Here is a 12840-nt window from a genome sequence, read left to right on the forward strand (position 1 = left end):
AGATGGGGAAGGAGGGAGGGGATAAGGAATGGAGATGGCCAAGATGGAGGTGTTAGTGTTGGTGGGTAAGAGGAGAAACAGAGGCAAGGAGAGAGGAGGAGGAACCCCAATGCCCAGCCACTTGACAAATTCCTTGTTTGGTGCTCCTGAAAGGACAAGTGGTCTTATAGGCAGGTGGGCTTCTGTCCCTCAGAAGAGAATACAAGGGCTCATCAGATAAAAGCAGTATTGTTGACTGGTGGTGACAACATTTGTGGGTAAAAACTTTTCATTTTTATCCTTCTTTGACAAAGCCCGCCACAGCACGTACGTTTCTTGTCACTTTCGCAAGATTGGAAATGGAGGTGGCGGCCGGCCAGTCACTTCTGTGTGGCCATGCGTGGGACAGCTTCATCCCTCCACCCTTGACCTGCAGCTGCCACTCAAACTGACATCACCAGAAAGCCCTTTGTTTTGTCTCTAAAACTCCTCATTGGCCAAAGGTCAAGGTTCAGTTTGCAGTGGGTGCGAGAGATTCCTCCACCACATACCCAGGCAAATGAGTGGGCCGCCTGCGTTTATTGGGCACGTTGCAGACGTGACAACCATATCACACCCACACTATTTGTTTATCAGGTATTTACTTAAATGCTGCATTATGCATGAGGCTACACAATGCTTAATTACACTTGAATTGATGTTGATTCCTCATTCAAATGAGTCTGTTTGATACATGGACTATTCTCAAGAGAAACCATGTAATTACCTGTACTATTTCCATTTAGCATATGACTGCTACTTGCACGTGTAACCAAAGAGGAATATATAAAGTCGGAGATACTTGACGTCTCAAGAAACTGCTTTTTACTGCAGACTTCTTCGCGGTATAATGACGGCAGGAGAGCTTAGGTTTGTGAATTCCAAATCCTATTTACCTCTCCTCAACATTAGTGAGTGAGGAGCACTTTGCTCGAAACTATTTGATGATAAAAGCTTTTGAAATATTGATTTGAATTTGAAATTGAGAGGCAGTCGTGAAGGCATCAGCCAGTGTTTTTCTCTTTTAATCCGAACTTCTATATCTGAGGGCAAGAAGAAAAGCAGAAAGTAAAGGAGGGAGGGAGGAAGGGAGGGAGGGAGACAAATGTGGGGGAACATCTGTGTGTGTGTGTGTGTGTGTGTGTGTGTGTGTGTGTGTGTGTGTGTGTGTGTGTGTGTGTGTGTGTGTGTGTGTGTGTGTGTGTGTGTGTGTGTGTGTGTGATTCTTGTGAGAGCACACAAGCGTGTACATATGTGGGCTTAAGTATGTGCACCTGTGTGTATTACAGTGTGTGTTTCCTGTGTGTCTCTTGCTGAGTGAGGTGAGAGACTGCCTGATTTTTGAACCACTGTAAACAAGCCAGAGCCTTGTTAACGATGCCACTCAGAGTTAATGCGCAAAACAACTTTCAACTCAAAATCCGCTTTTCAGGAAAGTCTGAATTCCTCGCTTATTAGCGCAGAAGAAATGTTGATCCGCACCCTACCTCAGTATGGCAGAGGAAGCTTTGGAAGTAGCTACAAATTCCATTCAGACATAGTGAACCATAGCACGGAGCTTGTCTATACCCAGGTAAATTTATTTCCATAACCTGTCATTTCAGGATAAAAACACACACACATTTCCACAGAGGCCTGAAAACAGGGGACACACACAGAATGAAGAATGCTAACCTTTCTTAGTTTTCTCTCTAAAAACACCTGATGTTGCAACAGACACACAGTAATTCAACAAGGCCGTGCAAGATACCTATTAATTAAATCATGATGTCAACTATCCAATACACTTCAGTTGGATTCATAATCATTAGTCCAAAATCACTTTTTGACATTCGAAAATGTGCAAAAAGGAACACAGCCCAAAAGCTTATTCAAAACATCAAATACATTTAATGCAAAACATGCCTATAAATAATAACATCAAGAAACGACTACGAACGTGCCATGGAAAACTCAGAAGTCTTGCGGACCAGTGGAATTACTTCTATGTGCTCAGGTTGCCCTCTACTGGCCCATCTTTCAGTAGCATGAGAAATGAGTTTACCTGCTTGAAGGCACACTATCTGAATCCCCACATTTACATATGGCAGTTACAGCAGACTGCAGAAAGTATAGATGCCATGTAACGGCCTGTGAAGAATGCAGTGTAGATTGATGCAGATAAAGTGATGTGCTGTTTAAATATGAATATGTATTTACTGGGAGGGTTCTGATAGAAGTTTTATTGGTTAAAGATCATCTTTTAATACTTGTACATACTTTTTGTTTTCTTGCCAAGGAATGTAAAGAATCTACAGAATATTAAATTGGTCCTCCATCATTGGGTTAATGTTATTGAGGTTACATTTTGATTTCATACCTTTATAAGCCTCTGTTTAAAAAATGGGGGCATAGAGTTAATTGATATGGACTTTTATCAAGCTGAGAAAGTTCAACAAAAGACTCTGAGTTCCATTATTGTTGTAGGATTGAGTGTAGGATCCAGGGTGTTTGAAACATATTAGGGACTAAAAGCTAGGATATCTCTGCCATTGCTCTTCAATTTTCAAACTCATTTTTAGATTTGTTTGTCAAACACTTGCTCGATATTACAATGTTTTGCAGATAGACAAAGGTTACATGGCCTTAGTCAGACAGGATCATTTACATTTCACAACATTGATCAAGGTGAAAAGGTCAAAATGTAGTTAAAAAGTTGAGCCTTCAATTGTGTTATAGCCCTTTTTTACAAGACACGCTCTTCCATCCTCATGAGTCCTCTCTAACCCATGGATCAATTCTCTTAAGGTAATGGAATTCTTTATTCCCTTTCCTGTGGAGGTTAACACTTCACTCGCTGTGCTACTACAAGGGCAGACAGCACTGTGTGAATATTATGACACGAACAATTTCTCGAACGTACAATAAATTGAAACTATTCAACATCCTTTCCACAGAGCGTGACTCACAGAATAAAATGCCATCATTTCCATCACAGGAGAAATCCTGGAGACGTTCTCTTTATAAGAACATATTCAAAGTGATATCAGCCTTGAACTATTAATATTCAAATGCAACACACTACCGTACATGCAGCAGTTTGTTAACGAAATCACACATAAGGACAAATACCTCTATTAAACTGAAATGATACTAGATGTATTCTAGTGATTTCAACAAGGCTCTAAGACATAAATGAGGCAACAGATATTTTTACCTCTTGGATTTCAGAGATTTTTGTTAAAAGAATGCACGACAGGCATTTTGTCCCATTCTCCTGTTTCTGAACATGCTTCCCATGTGGATTCCTGTGCCGTGACACAGGTTTTTGTATCTCTCCTGTGCTGCGGCTCGTTCTCCATCAGCATGACTGATCTCATTTATTTCAGTCGCATCCAAAGAGGCCCGGGGTGTATGGGAAGGGAGCTTCAATAGCAGCACTGTTAGCGCAAAAGCAGAGATCATTGAGCTGTGCAGTATGGCAGCATGGGACTCGCATGTGTGAATAACAGTTGGTATTGAGGATTTCTCTGTATGGGGAACTCCAGGCTGCAGGAGATGTATGGCGCTTCATAATGGGATGAATAAACAGATCACTGCAATGCATCATCTTACGCACTGGATTCAATATTAGTCTATCAATAATTCCTGCTGAGATGTCAAACACGCAGCAACAAACATATGGCATAATAGATTCAAACAGATGTGACTTCACGCTGAATTACAGGATGTTTATTAGTTCTCTTGGAGGGATAATATGCTTGTATAAATTGTAACAATGAAAATAATCTAAGTGAATTTGAAAAAAGAATCCAGAAAATGTATTTCCCATGGCTATTTAGTCACTCAAAAACTAAATATACCATGAAAATGACAAGGAATATTATCTGAAGAAGCGCACATCCTGAGAGAAATATAACAAGGATATTTGTAGGCTGTTGTTGGTTCCACAGAAAGCTCATTCTATACATGCAGGAGCAGACTCATTGCCTCATGACATCGTATCTGTAGCCCTACTTACCATGACATTTTGTTCCTTTGCTTGTAATTGATTTTGACTTCAATTTATTAATATAGTCTATGCAGCGCCTGAAGCACAACGCTAGTTATGTGGAGCCCAGCAGGAGCTTAATCTCCTAAAATGAGCTGAATTAATAAGTGTGTTCAAGTAACATATTGATCACAGAATCAATGTTGGTTCCTTTGCAGCGTGCTCAAATGATTACTATGCAATGGAACAGCATTAAGTAAAAAGGCAAGTCTTTGTTTTTTCAATCATTTTGCTTCAATCAAAATTTCAAAAGCGTCTTTCCTGATTGATATTGTGTAAATCTTTAATGCTACCTTCCATAACAAGATGGAATTAAAATAGCGCATCACTGGGAAGATGTTTTCCATAATAAAGATTAGATGGTTTTTCTTACAGGTCAGACCAAAAGCTTCCGCAAAGGCTGTATCAGAGCATTGAAGGGATATGCATTTGACTTAATGTTGTATTCTTTCCCGCCTGCAGGCAGCTGTAGATTAAGGTTTCCCCAAAGGATTTAGAAAGAGTGCTGGTATCCATCATCTGGTTGTAGCATGGTTATAGTGTAGATTTATATGTCAATTTATTGAACATGTTACAAAACAAACAGAAAAATAATAATACAAAAAGAAACAAAATGACAAAAGACTTTACAAGCTATGAAAATATATACTCAGGTAGTTTCCTTCATGTTCAAAAGGGACAAGAAGAAGCTTAAAAACGTTTCTGGTACAACCCCCCTCTAGCATACATTGTTCATGAAAATAAAAGTTCAGTTCATCGTCATCGTCATCGTCATCGTCATCGTCATCGTCATCGTCATAAATCATCTCTTTTACAAAACAAAAATGACAAGAAATCCCCGGTCCTGCTCTTTACCATTTAGGATTTTGTTTCTGAATAGTTTTTTTTTTGCTTAGATAAAGATGCACAGTATTTCAGTTATTCCACAGATTAGATACGTTTTATAGACCACCAGGTCTTTTAGTTTTAGTTTTCTTAGTTTGATAACTAATGAATTTGTTGGTTCTCTGTAAGTACTTTTATGTATAATTCGTAAGGCTCTTTTGTGCAGTATAAAGATTGGTTGTGTATTTGCTTTATACTGTATGTGTTCCCCCTGTCCCCCACAACAACATACTCCACATTTAAGAAGAAAAAGAGGAAATGTAAATGAATGTTAATCTGTTGTGGGCATTGAAGTTTGAAGATATATTTAAAATCATTTCATGATACTTCTTTAAATAAGAAACATGCATACAATCTGTAGGTTTACCCAGAAACCACTCTGTCCCAGGAATACCTTTTCCTTTTTAAACACTCAAAATAGTTCATTCTATAAATAAGTATTTTCTCAGTCATGCTCTAAAAACCTATTCATCATAAGCCGTCCTTCACAATAGTTTTTATGCCAGTGTGCATTTGGCAGCTCTTAGTGAGAGACACTCAGAGCAGCTGATATATTAATACACATATCACACCTCATTGAAACTAAGCCAACAGAAGTATTTGAAGTACACTGTTTTTGTCTAAAGGTAAACATTTAAATAAAATAGATAATGGATATCTACATGTATGACAACATGTATACATACCCCACCAGGTGAAGCTGTCGGTTCACGTCAGTAGGGTTGAATGAATCTGTGTTTCAGCGCTTTAGTTTGAGTGCAGTGGCATGAACGTTGCAGATGTCGAACCAGCGCTGATCCACCTCCTTGTGTGGCAACAGGCCATTGCGTGGCAGAAAGGGCCGGCGCCAGCGATCTCGGCTGCCCACCACCTGCCAGAAGCGCGCGCCCTTGAGTAGAAAGATGGCATTGTGGGTGTAGGAGAAGTAGGCAGCGTCGATGTTGCCATCTGGATGGTCTCCGCTCACCACTGGAGGGAAAACGTCTCTGATGTTTTTGGGGAAGCCTCTTGCCAAGTTGTTGGCTTCCACGTCGAATGCATACACCTGTTTGAACAGATCATTGTTTTTCAAACATATAGAAATCAATTCAATTACAGAACGCAAACAAACCACGGAGGAAGTGTGGCAGCTTTGCTTGAATGAATATGTTCCCTCATAATGCCGAGACACAATGAATTAGCTTGGGCTTTGGTCCCTCTAACACGTTGCTTATGTCTACATACTGTATTTAATAATCTCTGTGTTTTTCTTTGCAGGTTGTTCTATGCTGTTATAATAGGACCCAGCTTTTCTCTGTTAGTTTTGGCAATTTTGAATAACACAATTTACATTTATACTTTTTAATTAGATTTTTTATATATAAACACACATACAACCAAAACCAAATAAATAAAACCAGTATACAATTAAATAAATAAAACACAACATAACATAATAAATACTATCAAAAAATGTAAATTGAATGATAATAATAATAATAAATACAAATGTATAAAAAAAACAACCACAGCTATTGATCAGTTGTGTCTAAATTGCTCCCACTATAGTGTTATAAACATAAAGCCATAACTTTAGGGATTATTGACAGATTAAGTTTGATTTTGACAAAAGGCTCTCTCTCTGACAATACAGGGCCAAGAATTCATAAATGTTTAGGTATATTTCTTGTATTAATTGGCCATCCTGTAAAATAGTATCTCCTTGTTAGTCTTCTCTCACAAAATCCTTAAATATATTTTAACTCAACAACTCCATCTAACATATGCACTTCCTGTGCATCTCCCAAGTTATCATGTTTGAAAGAGATCAAGACAAGAATGCTATTCTTACAAGAGTGTTTTTGAAGAAGTAGATGCGAGAGTCTCTCCTGTCATAGAAGGCTGTGTCGATGGGCCCGAACACCCCTGGGAACGCCTTGGAGATTAACCTCGGATAGCGGTGACCTTCAGGGTCCTGTCTGAACACCTCGTCATTCTCATTGTCGTACCTCCAGAACTGAGCACCTGGACACAGAAGCAACATTCACTAAATACTGTATGTGTACAAACATTAAACAAATTGAAAATGATTACCCTGTTGGCAAACCTACCCTTGAAGAAGTACACAGCATCTCTTTTTCTGGACCACACATGCACAAACGCATCCACTCCGTCCATGGGGATACCACGCCAGCCGGCCTGCAGTGCCACTGGATCTCCGTAGCGTGTGCGGTTACTCTTGTTATCATACAGCCAATACCAGCCGTTCCTCATGAAGTAGGTGTTAAAGCGGATGACCGTCTCTCCATAGGGTGTCTTCTCCTTTCTGATCCAATCAAAAGCTGTGTTGAATCGGCCCTTACAGCCCCCTGGGTTCAAACAAAAGCACATTTTAGAACAGAAAATGGTTTTGTGTTAATATAAATGTGTAAATAAACCTGAATCTATTTCTATCAGTGTGTTTCCACTAGATGGTGCTGTATCCATGTACCATAGAGGTGCTGTATGGCCTTCCTGTCTGACCAGTCCATCTCAAAGCCAGACTCCTGGGGCAGATAGCTGGGCTGCATTATGGAACCGGATCTGTAGATGTGAGGGAGACCCAAAACATGGCCGATCTCATGAACTGCTACCTGTAATAGTAAATTTAAAAAGCTGTAATTGGAATAAAAACCCTTATTTTTCTTTTTATTAAAGAGTTTTCTGATAATTCGTTTTGATGATGCTTACTTTTAGAAGGCTGATCCCACTGCCAGCGCTGGGAGCAGTGAAGTGTTCATCATCATCAAAGTGTATATCCCCCAGGAACCAGGCGTGTGCAAATTCCTGCCCAGTGCCATCAAACCTCTGTTTGCAACCCAGATGCCGTCCTGCCACAGAATCAAACAAAAGATCCATTGATTTTTTATTTGAATAAAACAGGATTGCCACAAAGTGCAATATGTTACTTCATGAGAGTTTACAGTGGAACATAATTAGATTAAACAACAGCTGTTCTGCAGTAAAGCCATAAAGCTTTATTGTACTAAACTAAATAATCCTTTACTATTGGGAAATGGCCGTTACAGCTGAAATATATACGTTTTTAGCAGTAACATTTAAAAATGTTAAGACAGCATGACTCACGAGGGGGACATAATTGAATTTATTAAATTGAAACAAATATATAAATACATATGGATAGCTCTCTATGCAAGATTAGTTAGTGAAAGAAGATACCCCTGTGAAACTTACCAATATTGGCAACCCAAATTTGCTATTCTCATCCTAGTGCAATCAATGGCTTCTTCTTCTCTTCCTGTGAGGCTAATTTTTTCAATTATCAGACTATTACTAAAGGAGATTAACCTTCAGAAAGAAGTGATGTTACCTTCAAACAAATACTAGCAATTCAAAATATGCTGGCATTTGAAACAAAATGTCTATTGTCTATTAGTGTATTGCGTCTGACGTACCTGTTCCAAAGCCCAGCCTGATATCAACATCCTCCAGTGGGGAACGTGTGTCCTCAACAAACTCCAGCGGAGACACCTCGCTCCACATCCTGAACGCCAGTCTGAAAATGTACCTCTGCTCTTGGATGGACAGCTGACTGCTGTAGCCTTCTCCTATCAGCCTCCATTTCAACACCCTCTTAGAGAAGGCCATGTATCCTGTTTCACTCAAGTCTCTTTTGTGCCTACTTTTGGATACCAGAGTGGCGAGGTGACGTTTCCTGTGTCGTACTGCTGCGCTCTGATGGCTGCTGGTATTGAATATTTGACTATTGATATCATGTGAGCTGTTCAGGGATGTGCTGTTTAAAATTGGATCAAATAATGTGAAATTTAAGCTGGTGTCATTGGAAACGCCTGTGACAATACTTTCTGTGTCAATAGCATTGAATACGTCATCTTCAAAGTTGGTAGAACCATAAGAAGAGCTACTGATTGTGTTGTTACTGTCAGTCTCATTTAGAGAGTTATTTGAACTGTTTTTAGCATTTAAATCTCCACTATCCTCAGGTGCTACAGCTGCGTCCATGTCAATTTCTTTGTCAGGGACTCCACACCTTGGTTTGTTCATTGCCACCCTGGTGGCTTCATCAAACACACCTGTGGCAGGCAGACCGGAAACCCTCTGAAACTCTTTAAGTGCTGAAATAAACTCTTGGTTGTTGGTAAGACTATTGTGGTCTTCGTAATCGACATCCTGAGGAGCATCCCTTGAGTGATGCACTGAGGTTCCTTCCTGGATCATGTCTTGAAGGTTATCCAGAAAGTCATCATTAAAAGAGACATCTGAATCATCAAACTGTATCTCCTCCCAGTTCACTGGCTTAATGAATCCATATCTAGAGAGAAATAACTAGAACAAGATATGGGCACATTATATGACTACTATAATCAATCATGTCTGATCTAATAAATGCTGAAGTATCAAAAACAAAGGAATATAATAATAGTAAGATAGTTACCTCTGCAGTGAACTTGTCAGTTATGACCTCAGCGTGGTGAGAGGTAAGGGTCTCTATATCAGAATGATCCCGACTATGGAAAAGTTTCTCCGCATCAGCTGAGCTAATGCTCGTCCAAAGAGGCAAAATCATCAGCTGGATAAAAGTCAGCATCGTGGCGTTGGTTTACTCATGTAACTGTCCACAAGTAGAATTGAAGCCACAGTGCTTTATAGGCACATCCTGAGTTTCTCCACACCCATCAAAAGGTGCGACTCTCTAGAGGTGTCCCACTTTCCTCAGCTTTGTGTGAAAGGTAAACCTGCCTTTACTGTCTCAAACAGCTCAATATGACTGAATTGATGTGTCATACACGCTCCATTGGTTTTAAATTGGCTGTTGTTGATGTGTGGAGAGGGGTTCAAACCTTTACTTTCATGTGGACAATAACAGTTTAAGAAAGCCACTCTGCCAACACCTGTTGCGAATAGGACACACACAAAGCCACAGACAACACTGGATTGTTTTACAATGATTCGCCACTATAGAAACCCATATCATCACATGATCAAAGTTTATTCTCAAAAAACAAACTCTAGATTGTCTTAGATTAGCTAACATAAATATTACTATTATATTCCATTACATTTTTGAGGATTTGTTTGCACAAAAAGCTATTTTTCCCCCAGTGCAATCAAGCTGATGTACATTCAAAACTGATAAGAGTAAAATGAACAAGTAACAATAACTATAAATAATGCAGTATATACAAATGTAGAAATTAAAAAGGATGGATTTAAGTGCTGCATCTGGCCTGTGGGTGGTTACAGTAGCGCTTGGGCTACTGCTGCTGCCAGGTGTTCAGCTGTTGGCTTTTCTGCAGTACAGCTGACAAACAGGCCTTCTGCTATCATGGCATCTTGTGTAGTAGGTCCAATGGCTGCAAACTGGAAAAAAACAAGTTTAAATGACTGTAGAGGCATTAATGTTTTATAAAGTACTGCAGATTTAAGCAATTTCAGTGCATATGAGAAAAAGGCACCTTTATTTGAGGCAGCTGTTCACCAGACAGCCTCCGTACAACTTCCAGGCAAAACTTCACTCCCGATGGACTGAAGAAAGCTATGCTGGCTGGAGCGCCCTGTAAAAGCAGAATACAAACATTGTCTACATTTAGAAAAATGATTTTGTTAATTGCAGAAGGAGGAGGGATTTACCTGCTCTTTGAAATAGTTCTTGAGATTTTTCTCCCGATCTGGATGTTCAGCTGTTTGATAGACAGTCAGCGTCTCTAGGGGCACGCCTGGAAACAAAAGAAACAGATCCCCACAGTGATAAAAAGGTAGCACAATTATTATTTTATAATTAGTGAAGCCCCAATGGGACTTCTATCACCTTGAATATTGCATTTGGGGCTTACCATTTTCCCTCAAAGCCGTGGGCAAGACTTCTCTTTTGATCGAGCCACAGGGGAAAAAAAGTGGTGGAATATTTTTGTCCTCTCCTATGGAGAATCAGGTATAAGGTTATATGAGTTATCGGAACAATCAGGAATTTCCTATTAGACTGAAGTGTGTAGAATATGGGAGTATAAAGTCAGGTTTTACGTTCAATGATAAGACGTGATAGGACATCTGCTGTCCCTGTGTCCTCGCCCAAAGGGTTCAGACCCAGATTCCGTACTGTGTAGCATAAAACACAAAAAAATATTGTAATTATATTATGGGATATGGACTGTTGATATCAGCAATACATTTCTCAACTCTGACAACAAAGAGATGAAGTGTCACTGAATAAACAACGTAAAGCACACATCAGGGAGGTGCTGCACCTTGCAGCAAACTGTCACTTGTGTACAACCTATTTCCAAATTACTGAGGGTAGTAACAACAACTCACACACTTCTGTCAACACCAGGTGCCTGCCACACTTTGCTGAAATTAGCATTCACATAGCAAGGGTTAATAAAAAGCAAAAATTTCAAAGAACAACTTTTATATATGACAATAATTTACCTAATGCAGCAGTTGCCTTTCCAACGACGTATATGGACTTGCGGTTCCATTTGTCTTTCACAGAGCGGTCCCATTCTAGAGTAATAATAAATACAATGATAATGTTTAAAACCCATTTTCAAATCTGATTTAGCAGTCCAGAAACTCATAATTTATAGACTTGTAATTAATTACATGATTTCAGGGGATTTTTTGAATAGGTTACAGGGAACAACATTTATACATATATAGATATATATATAGAAATGCAAATTCCTTAACATTCCCTCACCATCCCTTCTTTCTTCTGCTTCTAAGCACATCTTCACTGCCTCCACTGCTCTTGGACTGGTAAATATAAGACCTCCATGTTTTTCTGGTTGGAAAAGCTTGACAAAGGAAGACATCCTCAACAACAGATACATACTGTAATACAAACAGTATGGTTTATACACAAATGCAACCAATTCTAATCCAAAACTGTGATGCTGGAATTTACCTTATCCGATAAGGTGTTTAATGAGACAAACTTAAAAGACAGCACAGGAATTAGGGTTGCCTTATGTCCATGTGATGCCAGCTCCTGTGAAATCAAAATAAGGAAGTCCTATTTAAATGTTCATTGAAATGCAAAGCAATGAAAGTGGACTACTGTACTCACTGCTGCTAAAAAATACATAATATGAATTTAGTGCTGTTAGAAATATGTGCATCTACCTGAATGTAAGGATCAGGTCCAGACTCTCCATCTCTTGGCTCTTTCAGAAGCAGCACATTCATCCTGACAAAGACCCAAAAACTGAATCAATAAAATAAATTGGGAGGAAAGCAACAGAACAAACGAGGTTTATATGAATTCAGCCTCAGCCAAAGTCAGAACCTCAAGACTGCAACGACACTTAGGACAGAGGGTGTGGAGGCACAGCAAGCTAAGCTACACCCCAAAATGGTCATATGCAACCTGCTGATAACAGAATTGTTTAGTCACGATTATTAGAGGAGAAAACTAAAATGCAATAGTATCACCCTTTCATCGTTAAATGCATGTAACGTTAGTATCTATGTAGCATTAGCCAAATCGTGTGTTATTGTTTACATTAGCAAGACATACACAATGACAGTTTAGCTAGGTATTAACTGTTTCCTTAATAGTTCTTAGCTGTAATGCTAAGTGATGATAAGTTGCTAAATATATTGCTTTTATGGTACATTTATATGAATAACAACGTTTATAACACAAAATACAACATATTACCTTGAGTTGTCCCCACAGCTGAGTGCATTACGACATTGAGGCACTGTCAAGAGGGGGAGAATAACATTCAATATTTGAATAACCTGCCAAAAAGATCAAGTTAATTGTAAAAGAATATTATTTAACACCAAAAGAATCTGATTATATTAACTAAACGCTTAATGGCAATTCCTATTTGTAACGGAAACAGTAGTTTAGGCACCCTTTAAATACCTAATTTCACCTGTTTATATAATGGTATGTT

At 39.1% G+C, this 12840-nt stretch overlaps 1 protein-coding gene across 1 annotated transcript; it reads right to left on the reverse strand.

The window, feature by feature from the left end:
- Positions 1–4711: 4711 nt before the first annotated feature.
- mmp21 (matrix metallopeptidase 21) lies at positions 4712–12679 on the reverse strand. Its single transcript, XM_063892995.1, has 16 exons — positions 12597–12679; positions 12059–12140; positions 11841–11924; positions 11634–11730; positions 11363–11437; positions 10955–11029; positions 10768–10851; positions 10565–10650; positions 10413–10488; positions 10249–10294; positions 8368–9245; positions 7643–7782; positions 7404–7545; positions 7024–7281; positions 6765–6937; positions 4712–5978 (listed from the first exon to the last, which is right to left on the reverse strand). Exons 2-16 carry the CDS (start codon positions 12119–12121, stop codon positions 5673–5675), a joined length of 2583 nt encoding a protein of 860 aa, XP_063749065.1. The 5' UTR covers positions 12122–12140; positions 12597–12679; the 3' UTR covers positions 4712–5672.
- Between the last annotated feature and the right edge of the window lie 161 nt (positions 12680–12840).

The sequence above is a fragment of the Eleginops maclovinus genome, chromosome 10 (assembly GCF_036324505.1).
Source record: "Eleginops maclovinus isolate JMC-PN-2008 ecotype Puerto Natales chromosome 10, JC_Emac_rtc_rv5, whole genome shotgun sequence".
Lineage (NCBI taxonomy): Eukaryota > Metazoa > Chordata > Actinopteri > Perciformes > Eleginopidae > Eleginops > Eleginops maclovinus.